General features: G+C 32.1%; 1 protein-coding gene across 1 annotated transcript; it reads right to left on the bottom strand.

Moving 5' to 3' along the window:
* Nucleotides 1-732: 732 nt before the first annotated feature.
* LOC133190799 (aquaporin-1-like) lies at nucleotides 733-9142 on the bottom strand. The gene is made up of 6 exons (XM_061326491.1): nucleotides 8917-9142; nucleotides 7476-7663; nucleotides 7062-7266; nucleotides 4681-4761; nucleotides 3021-3132; nucleotides 733-2926 (listed from the first exon to the last, which is right to left on the bottom strand). Exons 1-6 carry the CDS (start codon nucleotides 9115-9117, stop codon nucleotides 2829-2831), a joined length of 885 nt encoding a protein of 294 aa, XP_061182475.1. The 5' UTR covers nucleotides 9118-9142; the 3' UTR covers nucleotides 733-2828.
* Between the last annotated feature and the right edge of the window lie 6797 nt (nucleotides 9143-15939).

Below are 15939 nucleotides of genomic sequence, written 5' to 3'. Positions count from 1 at the left end.
ACTTGTCTATATAAATGAAGGAGCAATCGCATTTAAAATTGGTGTAGGGTAGAAAAGACTTCTCCACCATGAGCGAAGAACCGTTGGCGGATGCTTAAATACGAATTACGAGTATACTTTCTTACAGTCAGTAATTAGTTTTATTCACCAGAAAAATATCAATATTGACCTCGGCTCCGCCTCGTGTATAATGTCGAAATATTGTAACAACATAAAAGAAAGAGAATCCAGGGCCGTCGAAATGTTTTCTGGAAAAGGGGGAGGGGGTGCGGAAGAGGGTCTGCAAGGGTTCTCCCTTCCCTAAGCCAGAAATTTTGTTATAAATTGGTACCATTTTTGTGGGTTATTTTGCCTTTTTGAAGCCATTCTTTCAAATATTAAAGAAATATTATCAAGCAGCAATACTTCAAATAAATAAATTTAAAAAAAAAGGTGTTTATACAAGTGGATGCGATCTCACCTAAAGCACCCCCTTAGAGACTGCTTTGAAATTATTTGTCAAATATTCAACAGTAAAGTAAGTGTAATTTGTCCGTTGAAAAAAAAATGATATTAATAACCGGAACATGACTACACAGTATCACATGGCAGCGGGGAAAGAAAGAAAATGAAAAAAAAAACTCAATGTTTTATAGTTGGCTATATACTCCTAAGAGAGGATTTGTTTTATATTTTCACGAGTGCGAAACGTAGGGAAAAAAATCCTGTCCCATTCAAGAAATGAATTACATGTACATATCCAACTTTTAATTAAGAACATTAATTGAATATCCTCTATGCTCTCTGTTGGGAATATTGCTTCATACGTAAACGTTACACAAATATCAACATTTTTTTTTCTATTTATGGAACATTAAACAATAGTAGTATATAAAAGTGAAGACCGTTAACAAATCAACAACTGATCAACAAGGTAGGAAGGTTACCAAATTAATTATATACTTTCGCGATCGATTTGGCAACTTGACTGTGACATATATTTAAACATGTAAAAAAAAATACATCATTACAAATAAACAGTACATATGGATTTTATAAATGAATTTTGAATTCATAGGAAATTAATTTTAAATAATAACGAAAAGGCTTTATACATGTATACATTCAATTAAACAATTAATATCTTTTTCACTTTCTTGAATTTTTTAAAAATATTTTGTCGTTTTCACCTTATTGACATATAAATTCAAGTTTTCAGGGGTTACACGAATATAAATGTGGGATATACATGTAAATTTGGGATATTAAAAAGTTTACTAAACTATATACAACGAAACAAAATATTAAAAAAACAAAACAAATTATAATAAAATATACGTCATGTGACGAAGTAGGTTATATCTGTAACACATGAAATATTGCCATTTCTCTACAATGCCATTCATTTAAAGCTAACAAAATCAACAAAAATGACATTGTAATATACATTTCTATATTTGGAAGATCTAATAATCTGTATACAATTATATCAGTAATACAAAAAAAAAAAAAAAAAAAAAAAGAAAGAAAAAAAGAAAAAAAAAAGAAAAAAACACTTTATGAAAAACATATGCCCTCGCAAAAGATAAATTATTTTGCTGTCTTCCTGAAACGCCTAGAAAAAAATCAGAAAAAGTTGTAGTCTGAACAGTAAGAAGATTGTTTATATTAATATTTACCCTTTTTTGTCCTCACATTCAAGTTTAAGTCAAATATAAAAGCTTAATATTTATATCTATTTCACAATGTCCAGCTACAAATTTGACCCTAAAAAATAATAGGAAATATTGAATGAAACAAGATTACTAGAATTTCTCGAGACGTATACATTTACTATTTTTGTCCCAGAAATCAAGAGTGATAAGAAATTCTTCATGTTTGAGTTTGGGCTTTATTTAATACCAAAGCCTCGCTGCAAATACTGAAGAAATTTGTCATGAAATGTAGTAATCTTGCTATCTAAATCTTCAGATTTGTTGTTTTTGCTCATAAATCAAGAATTTAATCAAAAATGTACATTTGGCACTATCCTTCAATTTCTATTTCATAAGTCCTCCCTATATACTTAATAGAAAGCTTACCAGAACCTTCTTTTTCAAAATAATCTTTAATTATATGTTCCCACATCTAGAATTTTTATTAAAAACTGTCCATCTTCGAGCCGGAAGTTTAGTTTGATGCGTAAAAACCTACCTACTAAAGTGAAAATTCAAGTATATTATAAAACTTAACGAGTTGATTTGACGAAATGGTATTAAGAAGGACTAACATTAGGTGGACAAAAAAAAAAAAACCATGCCCCTGCCATTTCATGAAGGGGTTTTATAACAATGATCTGACAGGAATACAAAATGTGTTAATTCAAAATCGCACCAGCTTCCGGTGCCAAAACAGTGCGCTATATTCACATAGTGAGCCTACTGGATTATATACATGTCCTTGTTTCACTTCAATAGACCATTTATAAACCACTCTTTTACTTGACAGTTATTGACATTTTTTAACCTAATCATTGAGAAAATCATATGTTTCAAAGCATGGAACCAATAATGAATAGAAAATTTGATACACACCAAAAGAGAGAGAGAAAGAGAGAGAGAGAGACGTATAGCATTAAAATTGCTCAAAATATTTTTCAGACATTGATTGCAATTGCAAACGATTTGACTATTAAAGCTACTGTGCCAAGAAGAAGGGCAGCTAACTAAACAAGCAACTGCAGAATGCCTCAATACCCGTATAATATTAAAGTGACTAAGATTGTATCAGTCAATTAGCATTCTTATATTTTTATAAAATGGAATTGAAACTTGGTCTTAAAGCTGTATGAACTTTTTGATGGATACTATTTAGAGATTGGAAGAATCCAACTTCTTCCCATTAAATGTCGCTTCTGTGGTTCCGGTAAAGTAATTCCTTGGGATTGCAATCATATTTCCTTCTGCAACTGAAATAAATAAAATTTATTTAAAAAAAAAATAAATACTAGGAGAGGATATTTGTGGCTTATTATGATATATCCACCGTTACTGAATACATACGCAATTTATGAGTAGCTTCGTCGTTAGATATTGCTCCTCTATATGGAGAGAATAGGAATTTGTACAACAGGCTAGCTATGCAACCTCCAAGTATTGGTCCTACCCAGTACACCTAAAACAAACAATAAATCCATCTTCTATAGAACTGAAGTTCCTATACACCAATATTTCTTTTAGCATGATTAATAGTTTGAGTCTGGTGTTTCATGAGGAGCAGCATCTTTTAAGCAAACAGAAATTTTATACACCCATATAAGCAGAATTCATGTTTTGAATCTATATGTACATGTATTGTACCATGAAGATCAGTACAAATCATGAAGAGATCGTTATCTATTTATTTTTTTAATATTACTCATTTTTCATAATGCTGTTTTTCACTTTCTTATTATTATATTTTTGTCTCCTGCTTTCGCGAAAGCATGGGGACATTTAAGGACAGACGATACGTTCCTCAATAATATATAATTTTTTTCTAAGATTTTGTCATTGAAGTATTGCTACTTTGACATGTTTACTCGCAAAAAATTGGGGTACTTTACCAAGCATTTGTGGAAGATACCAGAGGATGATGTTTCCTATATAATCCTTTTGGAAAAAAATTAATTTGCCTATATAATATTTTTTAGTGTTTCATATTTAAAGACAATTAGAAACCAATTTAGAAATCAGAAGGTAATTAAAATTCTGAATATTTTTAAATAAAATACGAAGATATACAAAACAGATATTTGATGAACGTATCATCTGACCTTAATATTGATCATTCGTCCGTCCCTGTTTGTCTTAAAAACTATAACCTTGGCCATAACTTGAATGAGAGAAGATAGAGCTTTCAAATTCACAATGTGCATTACTTCTGAAAAAAACTTTTCATTTTCCAAAAATTATTTTTTTTCCTCTGAATTTGACTTCAAGGTTTGACCTACGTTTTAAAAATTTTAACCTTGGTTGTAGCTTTTGCATCTGAAAAGACAGAACTTTTATATTTTACATACGCATTACTTAAGGTAAGATCTTTCCGGGTGAATTCTTTTCAGAAATTTAAACCTTAGCCGCGTACATGTAGCTTTGCACCTGGAGAGACAGAGCTTTCATATTTCCCATGTGCTTAAGATGTCCATCACCATTGACGAGGCATTCCGAATGTATTATCATTGTTGTTGACCTATAATTACCATTTTGCATCAGATAGGTGTTCATATGGTTTTCTCGTGTACATTACCTGTGACACGTTCATTTCAAATGTACTATGACACTTAGACCCCAAAATTTGACTTTCTTAATCATGACCGTAACTTTTGCATATAACTTCACTTAGTAAGATGAACAGACAAGAGTCACGTGATAAGACAGTAATAAGTAACAAAATGCCATAGATCATTGCACCCGGGGGGGGGGGGGGGGGGGGGTTGCTTGTTTGATATTAAGCAGGACAATGTGCATTAACTTGCTATAATGATTTTAATTTTAAAGAAGCTGTGTCTAAGGCACCATTTAATCAATTACCAAAAATAAATAAATTAATTCGATTTAAATTTACTTTGATTACAAGTAAAAACATTCTGTGGTTTAAAATCAAGTGTAACTATAAAGGCGCATGTCCTACAAAGTGTCAAGAACAGAAGTAATTCTTACAGACTGTGTACAAACACTTTACCCAGTGTGTGTCGTAGTCGTTGGAGGCTACAGCACTCCCTAGGGATCGGGCAGGGTTCATACTGGACCCCGTCAAGGTGATCTGTAAAAAGAAAATCCATGAAATCTAGAATGTTTATCGAGCCAGTCCTACAAGTTTAACAGTGATGACACTTACATGTATATATCACATAATTCGACACTGTCTTTTACTAAGAAAATAGTATCTCGACATTGTTCATTAAAGGAAGGAAAATAAGTTAAAGAAGTAAACATATTTACAGAAGATAAATATAAATTGCATTGTTTCGTGATCAGGAACAAGTTCTGGTTTTGAAAAAAGGAGTCAATACCTTTTTCACATTAGTGTAGCTTTTTCTTTTTTTAAGAACTACATAATACGCAATTAGATTGTTGCCAGATAGGAAATCAGGCCTATTGTCCAGATCTGTTATAACCACTGATTCAGCATGTAAGAAGGGGACCAATGTTCTCTATATTCATCATTATCAACAGCAATTACAGGATATAGAAATACTCCAGCTCTTGATTAATGATTCAAATAGGCGTGCTCGCATTATCTGCGACACGTGTCTGTGAATTTTATATACATCAGATTAGTTTGTAATTTAGTGTCCAAGTAATAAGCACGACGGAATGGAGAACCTAAGATAAATATCGAAGCTTTATTTTATTTTATTTAATTTTAGGAAAACATACTCATGTCTTGTATAATTCTATTTCATGATAAAATTAACTATTGTTAATTAATCATGAAACCATTTCTTTATTTTTTTGTTTTTCCCTTCAGTGATGCTAGAAAATAAAACACAAACATTCTGCATAAATTAAAAGTATTAATGATCTTCTTCTTGGAGTACTGATATTCTTCAAGGAGAGAGAATACTGAACTCACATATATGAATATGCAGAGATCTTTGTTCTAAATAAAAATGAACAAAGTTATATGAAAGTAACAGGAAATGTTGGAAGCTCAGTAATGATCCAGTAGTAAAATTCTTAATATTCAATATTTACATTTCCAAATATGTTTACTCAAGATTCTTTGCAAATAAGAAAAAGTTCATCTTCTCATGAACTACCGTGGTATGAGTAAGAAGATTTCCATTGTGATGTGATTGACAATAAAATGTACTCATGCATCTGAATGAACGAACGAACGAATGAATGAACGCTAGTCAACGCGCTGCAGGAAATATGCAGGCGTAAAGCGTCGTAGTTCATGTCCTCATGAATTATCAAATATTAAATTTATCTCTTAACTATCCTTTAACAAAAGAGGTCAATTGACCTTCATAGCCACCTGAGTATCATGTATTAATTTAGAAAAACAACAACAACAACAAAACTTCAAAAATTCCTCACACACAAGCCTCCTGTTATGATTTTTTATGACTTAGTATAGTTACAAGCATTAAAAAATTTAATTTTTTCCCCTTTCAGTCACCAGGAGTTTCGAAAAAATTCATCATTCAGATGCTTTACCATAAGTACTTTTTATTGTCAAGTTTCATCTTTTTTAATGTTTCTTCTTTACCAAGTTACGACCCGAGAAGACTTTTCAGAACTGAATTTCATCTCACCAAATGACCTTGGGTCTTCAAAGGCAACCTTCGTCTTAAGCTTGAACACCTATTGTTTCTCCATATCGGTATTACGACCCAGTAAAAGTTTATGACAAACGGACAGACACATTTCTAGTGATTTATCTAGGAAAATGACATTTACGGATATGTATGGTGTTCCGTTGGGGCCACTCGCACTTTCGCACTCTCACCTTTAGGGCGAAGATGTGAAGGCGAAGGAGCGAAAGTCCGAAGGTGCGACTGCGAAGGAGCGATAATAGTATCGTTCCTTCGCCTTCGCACCTTCGCTTTTTTGTGGAGCTCTCTATTGTTTTAAGTTTACTTAAATCATTCCAATTGTGATTGAGTTAACCCCGTCCCTAGACCTTTATTACATAGAGACTTTATTACATAAATAATACTTGCTGCTCATTGCCATCATGTGCCTTCGAAATGCACAAAGAAGTCAATTTTTAAAGAAATCAATGCATTCAATTTTGGACTTAGTTTTAAACCTACCCAGCAAGCCTCAGGTAACAGAATCAACTCTTTAAAAAGTTCCCTTTCGTTAAAAATGTTAAGTACCAACTTCAATTAGTATACATTCACCAGTTTTGAGAAGGGGTTGACAATGATAAGTGGTACACGACGAAAAGAGACATATATCCTGATTAAACCATTTCCTTTATCGATCTATGGGGAAAAAATGTTTCAAGACACTTGAAAATATAATTAGTCCTAAATAATCTAAATGGTTGAATGTCATGATTATTAAAGATGCACATGTCAAGGTACATGTATGTACATGTATACTTACAGAAGAAAAATGCAGCATTGCTACTGTAAGCCCAATTTTCAGAGAAACACTACCAAAATCTGTCCTGTTTCCGTCTGTTGTCGCAACAATGACAAAGACAAGACAAAAGGTTAAAATCAGCTCAATGGCTACTCCTTGTAAAAGAGTGTAGCTATCGGAGACTTTGGTCACTCCCAGATTGGCATGAAAATCACCCGGTGTCACTCTGAAATTAAATTTTCTTCGAGTGATTCACTCTGAAATATATTTCTCTTTTAGTCATATACCAATTACATTGCATTACAAAAATCTTATTTTTGAAGATGCACGTGCATATGTTTGTTGATTAAGGCCGATGAAATCACATTTTCGGTGTATATGTATCATCTAATCCAAACAGAATAATCATGATTTTAATACATTATAATCCGTTACCCTTTCAGAATCATGCCTCCCACAATGGCGCCTATGGTCTGAGCAACTGTGTAAAGCAAAGCGCGAAAAATAGTGATCTGAAAACTCGCCAAAAGTCCCAAAGAAACCGCAGGATTGAAATGTCCTCCGGAAATGTGACCAAACATCTGAATAAGGGCCATAATAGCCAGTCCAAATGCAAGCGCTATCTGTAATAAAAACAAAATATTTGTTCAATATGAGGAGGTCTATCATTTGTAGCTAACTGTAGGATAAATCTTGATAAAACATAAGTTATGTTTGAGGCAACATTGAAAGTTTTCATTTACAGTAATTTTTAAGGAAGAAAATGTATCTCAGGTGCTTCTTGTGGCCCTCGGGCCTCTTATATAATTTTAACACACTGCTATATAACATCAAGTTTGTGGGTATAACCTAGCCGTACTAACATAACAAATTAACACCAGGACTGATGGAATAACAATGGGCTGTTTTGTTAACATTCCATTCACCGTGCTTTCAAACAGAAAAAAAAAATACATTCTTGTTTATCCAAACATTGAAATCATTGTCATTTAAATGTTGAAAGGTTGGTAACTAACCTGAATATTTTGACAAACTAGAGGAAACTCGGTAGACCTTTATTTCGTGGTAAAGAGCGTTAAATTACGTATTAACTACTATGTATGCTTGTTCCTATAATGAAGTGAGGATAATTTGTCTTCTGTCTACAGGATTAGTGGAACAACGTACTTTGTGAATGTTGACCACGACAATCTATTTTATACATGATTTTCTCAAAAAATGCGGTATAGGATAAAGCGGCAATAATTGTATAGTCAGAAAAAGTTTTAAAGTCTTAATTATCTTTATTGAATGCATAACTGCACAATATCAGTGTAAGACATCCTACCTGTAGAAGATAACATTTTTAATTTATTGTCATTAAAGAAGAGAAAAGTGGAATGTACTTATCGTTATTTTTAGAGTGAAATGTGTTCAGGTACCATGATACTACACCATAAATCGTCTGTATGCAACAACTAAAATATCTTAGATCCACATAATAAATAAATATACAGGGGTTAGGGTGTTGGGGACTGGGTATTGGTAACCAATTTGTCCTAAAAACTTTTCAACTCTCACGCGTTTTTCTTGTGAAAACGTGAAACTCTGAATGAAATTTCTTGTTATCTTAATATGCATATTGCTTAATATACAAGATTACCAAAGAAAAAAAATATTTGGCCTTAAATTATAGATTACAATGAAAAAATGCACATGCATTTTAATCATAATTTTAAAACCAATCTAAATGAAATACGCATGTATGGTGAATATTTTAAATTATGATATATTTGCTAGGAAAGAAATTTAATATTTTATTCATTTAAAAAAGAATCTTTACTATTAAAACTTTATATGAGAGAGGAGAGAGAGATTTCCCTATACATGTACTTACTCTGACAGGGTTAATGGGGTTAGTTAATGTGGAAGCGCATCCTAGGAAGACAAACAACATAGTCCCCACGAACTCCGCCAACACGGCCCTCCAAAACTTCCAAGTTTTCAGTTCACGGATGGAATAAACCTTTTCCTCCAAATCCTTTCCAAATCTGGCTTCAGCTACTGCTTGTGAAACGTGCATAAAATACCCCTCCATTTTTCACTTTCACAATCTTGAGCTTCTGCAAAAAATTATGACTCCAAATAATTTTCAGGAGAGGGGAAAAACACCGACGATTAAAACAAGTCAAACTCCAGTTTCCACTTTTAAAAATTCTTACGTACTTTATTATATAGGTATTACAGTGATGTAAAATGATGATAACTGGTGCTGTTTTATAGCATAAATAAATCCTGCTTCGATAGGTGATTACGTATTTGGTATGTGATAATACAGCTATTTTAACATGCTGTACTGCCAAAAGAGGCGTTACCCAACATACTCTCATGTTTATGCAAAATAAAATTAATAAACTGCTATTTGACAATAAATTTTTCGTTTAAGAACTGTACAGTATTTTTCTAGTATAGATGCACTGTGTAAATATAGGACAGTTTTTGGTACTTGTGGAAGAAACAAAGGTGAAGAAAAACAAACATTGCATTCCCAATAAGAGAAACTAGCGTTGCATGGTAGTGCAACATTATAATCTAGTTGTAACCTCCACTCTCTTAGAGTGAGAGAGAGAGAGATTTTGAATCATAACAACAAAACGCGCTTAATTTCTTGGCAAGATATGGAGATGCACATGTTGAGGGTCTATTATTTATTGATAGTATTTTATCATATATATATATATATATATATATATATATATATATATATATATATATATATATATATATATATATATATATATATATATATATATACTTGTATGCCGAATTTTATTACAATATGTCTGACATGAACATGGGTTTTCAATACTACCCAAAAGTATGTTTAAAAAATTCCCCTTTCCTGGCTTTACTGCAGTTCAACTGTGTATCAATTTCATTAAGTTTTTTGTAAGTCCTAAAAAGGGGTAGTTTTGCATGAACTTAGCGGGCAAATGGTAGAAATATCATATTATCCTATCGCCTATATATATACTACAAAAAATTGAAAATAAATAAATAAAATTGTACTTATGCCTTTGCGGATATTATAGATTGATAGATAAGAATTTGGTTGCAGCGCCCAATAAATCCTGTTTATCATGAACACGATTTAGCCTTCCTGTAATTAGATCACGCCCCATACTTCCTTTTTATGATTTTATTCTCTTTAATGACTGTTTAGAGTTATGTATTCCAAACGCTCAAAAACTTGTGTGTTTTCCAAGTTTCAGTTGAACTATTTTTTGTATAAAATCAAAACTAGATCCGGTATGAGGTTCCTCATTTTAGAACTAACAAGATAAAATTGGTAATTTCTGTTTCAAATTAAAATAAAACGAATGATAATTCCCAGAAAAAATATGGAATACGGATAAGTATCTCTATAATATTGTATAAGAGCTAAATTACTATATAGTAAGATATCTTTTAAAGTAAATTAAAAGTGAAAGAAATTATTTTTTGAATGCCGTTCGCCAAAAGTACATGTACTTGCATGACCGATTCTCATATGAAAACTTTTATTTTCAACAAAAGAAAAAAAACCTTAGTAAGATCCCAGCTTACCACATCTAATTGTGAGGACGAGAGCACTAATAGGTTAGCGGCTTCACCTAAGTTTAAGTATGATAAAAGATGTATCAAAATGTATTTCGACAAATAGTAGAGCAATGCTCTAAAACACAGGCACTTATTTCTGTAATTTATTTTTTTTAACCCACAGTGTAATAATAACACCCTGAACCCCCCCCCCCCCCGATAACTTTGACATATCCTGTGTAGGATTTGATGGCAATAAATACGTATATTTGGCCAAACACACAAATTTGTTGAAGTTTTTATCATTCTCCAGTTGCTACAGAAGCAAATCCTTGGGTAGCTGCCCGGCAATCCCACACCAGACCCCGAAAAATACTAATCTAAATTACTCATACACTTCCCCAAAATTCTTATCTTCAGAGTTTGAATCAAAATTATTATTTTTTCTTTATATGTGGAAGACGCTCATGTACGGCTTACTGAATTCTGAATGAACACAAAGTAAGCCAATATACGAAATATATATTTTTTTCAAATCTGATTCAGCAGTGTCTGAAACATTATCTATTAGCTTTCAAAGTTTCTCAGCGTGACTTTTAATTTTTAAAATTACCTCTGACTTATATTGTTGAGAATAGAGCTGCATATTACCATTTACTTTTATTTTAATATTCTCCGAGGAATTCTACAGAAACCATGTATAGTCTCTTTTAAGTATCTTTTAAGACATAATATTTTATAGTGTACATTGTATAATTGTTTCAGAGTCGATGCGCATTTACAATGTAGCTTCTCTCCATCTGGAAACAAAACTCTCATAACTTGTTTTCGAAACTCTTTGGAGCCCCACTTCCTGCCAGGGCAATTAACCACAGTGTAATTGTCCAGTTTTAAATTGTCATTAGCTTTGCTTCCTCTTTATAATAACGTACTTAGTCAGAACAAAGAGTATACAAGTATATAGATGGAAATATTTTTATTTGTTTTTTTTTTATATATTAATTTGATAATTTGGATAGGGGATGTGTCAATGTTAAATATTTTTAATGATATAAATGTACTTTCAAATACATTATTTCACATGTCAATTATTTTGTAAAGTACGTATGCGCTTTTACCATTCATTTTCTTCAGCCATAAAATTAAAATGTCTTTATCTACCTGATAGAATTTAAAAGGATGAACATGTATATCTGGTATGGCATCGGTTTAAAAGAGAAGTGTTCACACATTTTCTAGCACAGATACCTGTATGATGTACTCGATTCTCTTCCCAGAGTACACACCTTGTCATCGCTTACGGCTATTTGCAGATGGTAAGCGATAAAAAAAAATACTTGTGTTAGGGTGCAAATTGAATGTGCCACTTTATTTCTGTGTAAAAATTTGGTTGTTTTTAACTTGTGCAAACAAGTACTTGACATATCGGTAAATTAGGGCACCATTAACGTACGAGCATAACATTTTACCGGTAATATTTTTCGATTAACCTTGAGGATTTACTTGAAGCTAACTCTTTGAAATAGGGTGGTTATAGAGTCTTGTTCACTCATTCCCCTCCCTCTTTTTTAAGGGAACTTTGTATGTAATATTAGTTGTCGGCTAATTTTTGGCAATGCATGCTAAAAATTTAAGCTTTAATTTTATGGTTCAAAATAGGATGAGAAAAAGTCATATTTTGTAATTAGATCAGAGGTCAAATTTTGGTCACAGATATTCATGTCTAAAGTAGCTCAAAGGTGAAGTTCGAGGTCAGAAAGTAACCCTGACATTGTGTGAAAGTTCGTGTGTTTCGTGTGATTTGTTATACATGCATGCTAATATCAAGTCACCTTGCATGGATCAAACGTTATATTTAGAGAGAAACAATATAACAGTAAGACCGTAAATCTGATTCGTCCGTTGGAAATCATCATTTGACAGCTGAAACAGGTTTAATTATTACATCAAAGTAGCATAGTGATTTTTTTTTAATAATACCTAGCTAAATTTTAGCTGAATTACAAAGTAAAAAAAAGCAAAAAAAAAAAATAAATAAATAAATAAATAAAACAAAAAACAAAACAAAAAAAATGTCAAAAAAAACAAAACAAAACAAAACCAAAAAAAAAAAAAAAAAAAAAAAAAAAAACAAAAAAAACAAAAAAAACAAATAAAAACAAAATAACAAGTAAAGGAAAAAAGACACACCCCTAAAAAAACCCAACAAAACAACAAAAACATCAAAGCATGATTCGACCCACTTTATCAAAAAATGTAGTTTAACATAATATTTTTAAGTCTTAATTTAGCTTGTTGTCATTTTGGTGTGTTAATCATAATCTATTTCGCAATCAATGTATTAAAGTATTGTGAATATGGTATGCATATGATTACACATCTATATATTTTAATCATTTTTTTTAAAAGTGGAAATTCTGAGAAATATATTTATTGATTTTTTTATTGTATTGACCATAGAATTTGCGAAATGTTGACTTTAAACGGGGCTGATGATATCCTTGTATATCAACTTATTTGTCAATAGCTTGCCTTGTTTTAGATATTATTCGTACGTAGAGCACGCTCTTGCGTATCGAATCAACCAGGAGACATAAACTCCGTATATAGGTGAAAATGGTAAATTGCAATATAAATAATCGAAGTTGACGATAAAAAAGTTGAAGTCATCACGTTTATCATAAAGTTTGGTTGTTAGACTACCGTGTAAGACGGATAGCTATCAATGTATTCTGGGCATATTTGATCTATGAAGAAATCAGCGCGGATTTTGAAGGATTTAGTGTTGAAGAACTCAATCGTCTGCTTGGCAAGTTTTATGTAGAACTTTGCAACAACATAGTACATGTACGGAATATTTTTAATAAATTCTCAAACATTTAAATTCATTTATTGTTTGCTGTGTATAATATTTCTCTCTCTTTTTTCCTTTTTAGACCTTAAAAGTGATTATATAATATGATATGATAAATATGGACTCAATGTAAGGTCAAATATAATGACCCAGAGTGACTAACATTAACCTTGGAAACAGGGAGAGGAGGTGGGGGGTCAGCTACTTGTTCTAATAATAAGACCATGTTCATTTCTTTACTAACACTGAATTACCGAATAGTATCACTGGAATTTATGTTATAAGATAAAAGACTGTCATAGTAGTAAATAAAGTATGGACCCCAGGGAAATTATCTGAAATTTCTACATAACTGAACAACTAGCAAAATGTTTAAAATATATTTTTGTCAATATCACATGCTTTATGCATGAAGACTGAAAAAAATTCAAGTACGTGTACTACTTAATTACTATCTTGTTAAGATTTTTTTTTATCTCCGTGTTTTAAAAGCAGATTATAAAGGGGTATACATTGTACATGTACCTCGAGCAGGATACTACCACGTTAATCCCTGAGGTCTGTTACCGACATAATAAATGTTATAAAAATCCATTTCTTTCAGACTCAGAAACAATTTAGAGGCTCATAACCCTTTTTAAAGAAAAGGGAATACATTTTATTTAAAATATGGCAATTATAGCGTAAGATTTTGACCTTTAATAGTTTCTTTCTATCTAGCATATCGGACACCTTACATATTGTCCACAGCATTGTTCTACCTATACATACATTGTGTATCTTCAAGTTCAGCGGGCTTTTTTCCAGTTGTTTTTGTTGGTAGGTTGCAACAAAGTAATGGCAAAGCGATATACGCGATTCGTCCAAAGGTCAGATATATGGTATTTTCAAAACAGAATTTTTATATGAAAAATATTTGAATATACTACCTAAAAATTCATTTTTTATCAAATTCAGAACAAAAAATCATCGTCTAGATCCAGTTGAGACTGGGAGATGTTGTGGGATTCCAAAAAATGGTAGATATTTGACATATGTGTAAAAAGGGACAAATAGCAGATGGGCATCATTATATTCTAGAATGTCATTTTTTTTTCAGAATGCCGGAAAAAGCATCTTCCTAAAAAATATTGTTATAAACCAAATTTTCCAAATTCTCAGAATTATTGTCAAATGCTGACTCCAGTGTATTGATTAAATTGTGCTTTTACATATCTTTAAGTATACGAACAAGACTGTCCTCCATAATTACGTATGTTTATTTAACTTGTATTTTTCCCGCCATTTCACGTGTATCTTGTATATTGTCTGTGTTTGTATTTATGTTATATAGAACCTCATGTACCATTAAGTGATTTGAGTGAATAAATTGAACTGACATCTCTCCTTAAATCTTAGTCCCTACAATGAATGCCTTTTATATTGCATTCAATGTAAACCAATTAAAGTCTATTTTTATATCAGTATTTTCCTACAACTGTAGTTAAGAGTACTTCAGCAACTGGTTGCAGGCACGTAGCATCAGGAGGGACCAGGGGGCTGCCCCCCACTTTTTTCCAAACATAATTTTTTACTTTTGAAAATGTTCATGAAAGGGCGCCCCCCCCCCACTTTTTGTTGTTGCAGTATAGTCAAATAAGGGTAATGTAGTAGTGTATTTTAAAATTTGGTACTGAAAAAAAGTTGGAACCTACCCCCCCCCCCCCCCCACGAAATAGGATTTTCGAGTTTGGACGATTCCCCCCTCTTTTTTGTTTTTCTTGTCAAGTTTTTTGAGGTAATTTGAAATTTTGTTCTCTGGCTGCCCCCCCCCCCCCCCACTTTCAAAAACGATGCTACGTCCCTGGGTTGGGTTTGGACGCAAAACAAACCAACAAGACCACTAGAATTAAAAAAAATAATGCTAAAAAATGCTATTTAAGATGTCACATTCAAACCTGATTAGGTCGGTCTCATTTGTGGCAAAAATAAAAATTGCCGTATTAATTTGTTGCTTTTTAAGAGTATAAGAATCCAATTAGCTGAAGAGGGAGAAGGTACAAGATAAGAGCTCCAGTTCCTGGGACAATTTGACGTTTTGAATTGTGTTATACGATACAAAGGAGGGACTTAACAAGAGGAGGAAAACAATTCCTCAGCAACAATACCATAATTAACTCACTCGTCCAGCTATACCTGTGGAGAGAAAATGGCATTTTCAAATTAAGGAAAGCTTTCCTCATCGATTGAGTGACAAAAAGCCGATTAAAGCTTTTTCTATTAGTCTTTATTAATATAAATATTGCGTGATTCTTGATAAATCCTCACCATTCCTTGTCTTTTTAAAGTATAATCTGGATATCATTTATCAACTAGTGTACATTTCAAATGTATCAAATCATTCAATTTCAAGTCACACAACCAAAACTTACAGGCCAATGACCTTTTTGTGTGGTTGTAGGTAGATGAATGATATACAATGTAGTCACATTTATATATATATATATA

The sequence above is a fragment of the Saccostrea echinata genome, unplaced genomic scaffold, assembly GCF_033153115.1.
Source record: "Saccostrea echinata isolate AGI-Se365-2 ecotype Australia unplaced genomic scaffold, CSIRO_AGI_Sech_v1 ptg000001l, whole genome shotgun sequence".
Lineage (NCBI taxonomy): Eukaryota > Metazoa > Mollusca > Bivalvia > Ostreida > Ostreidae > Saccostrea > Saccostrea echinata.
Note: the sequence above shows the minus strand (reverse complement) of the source record. Positions and strands in the feature narration are given on the sequence as shown.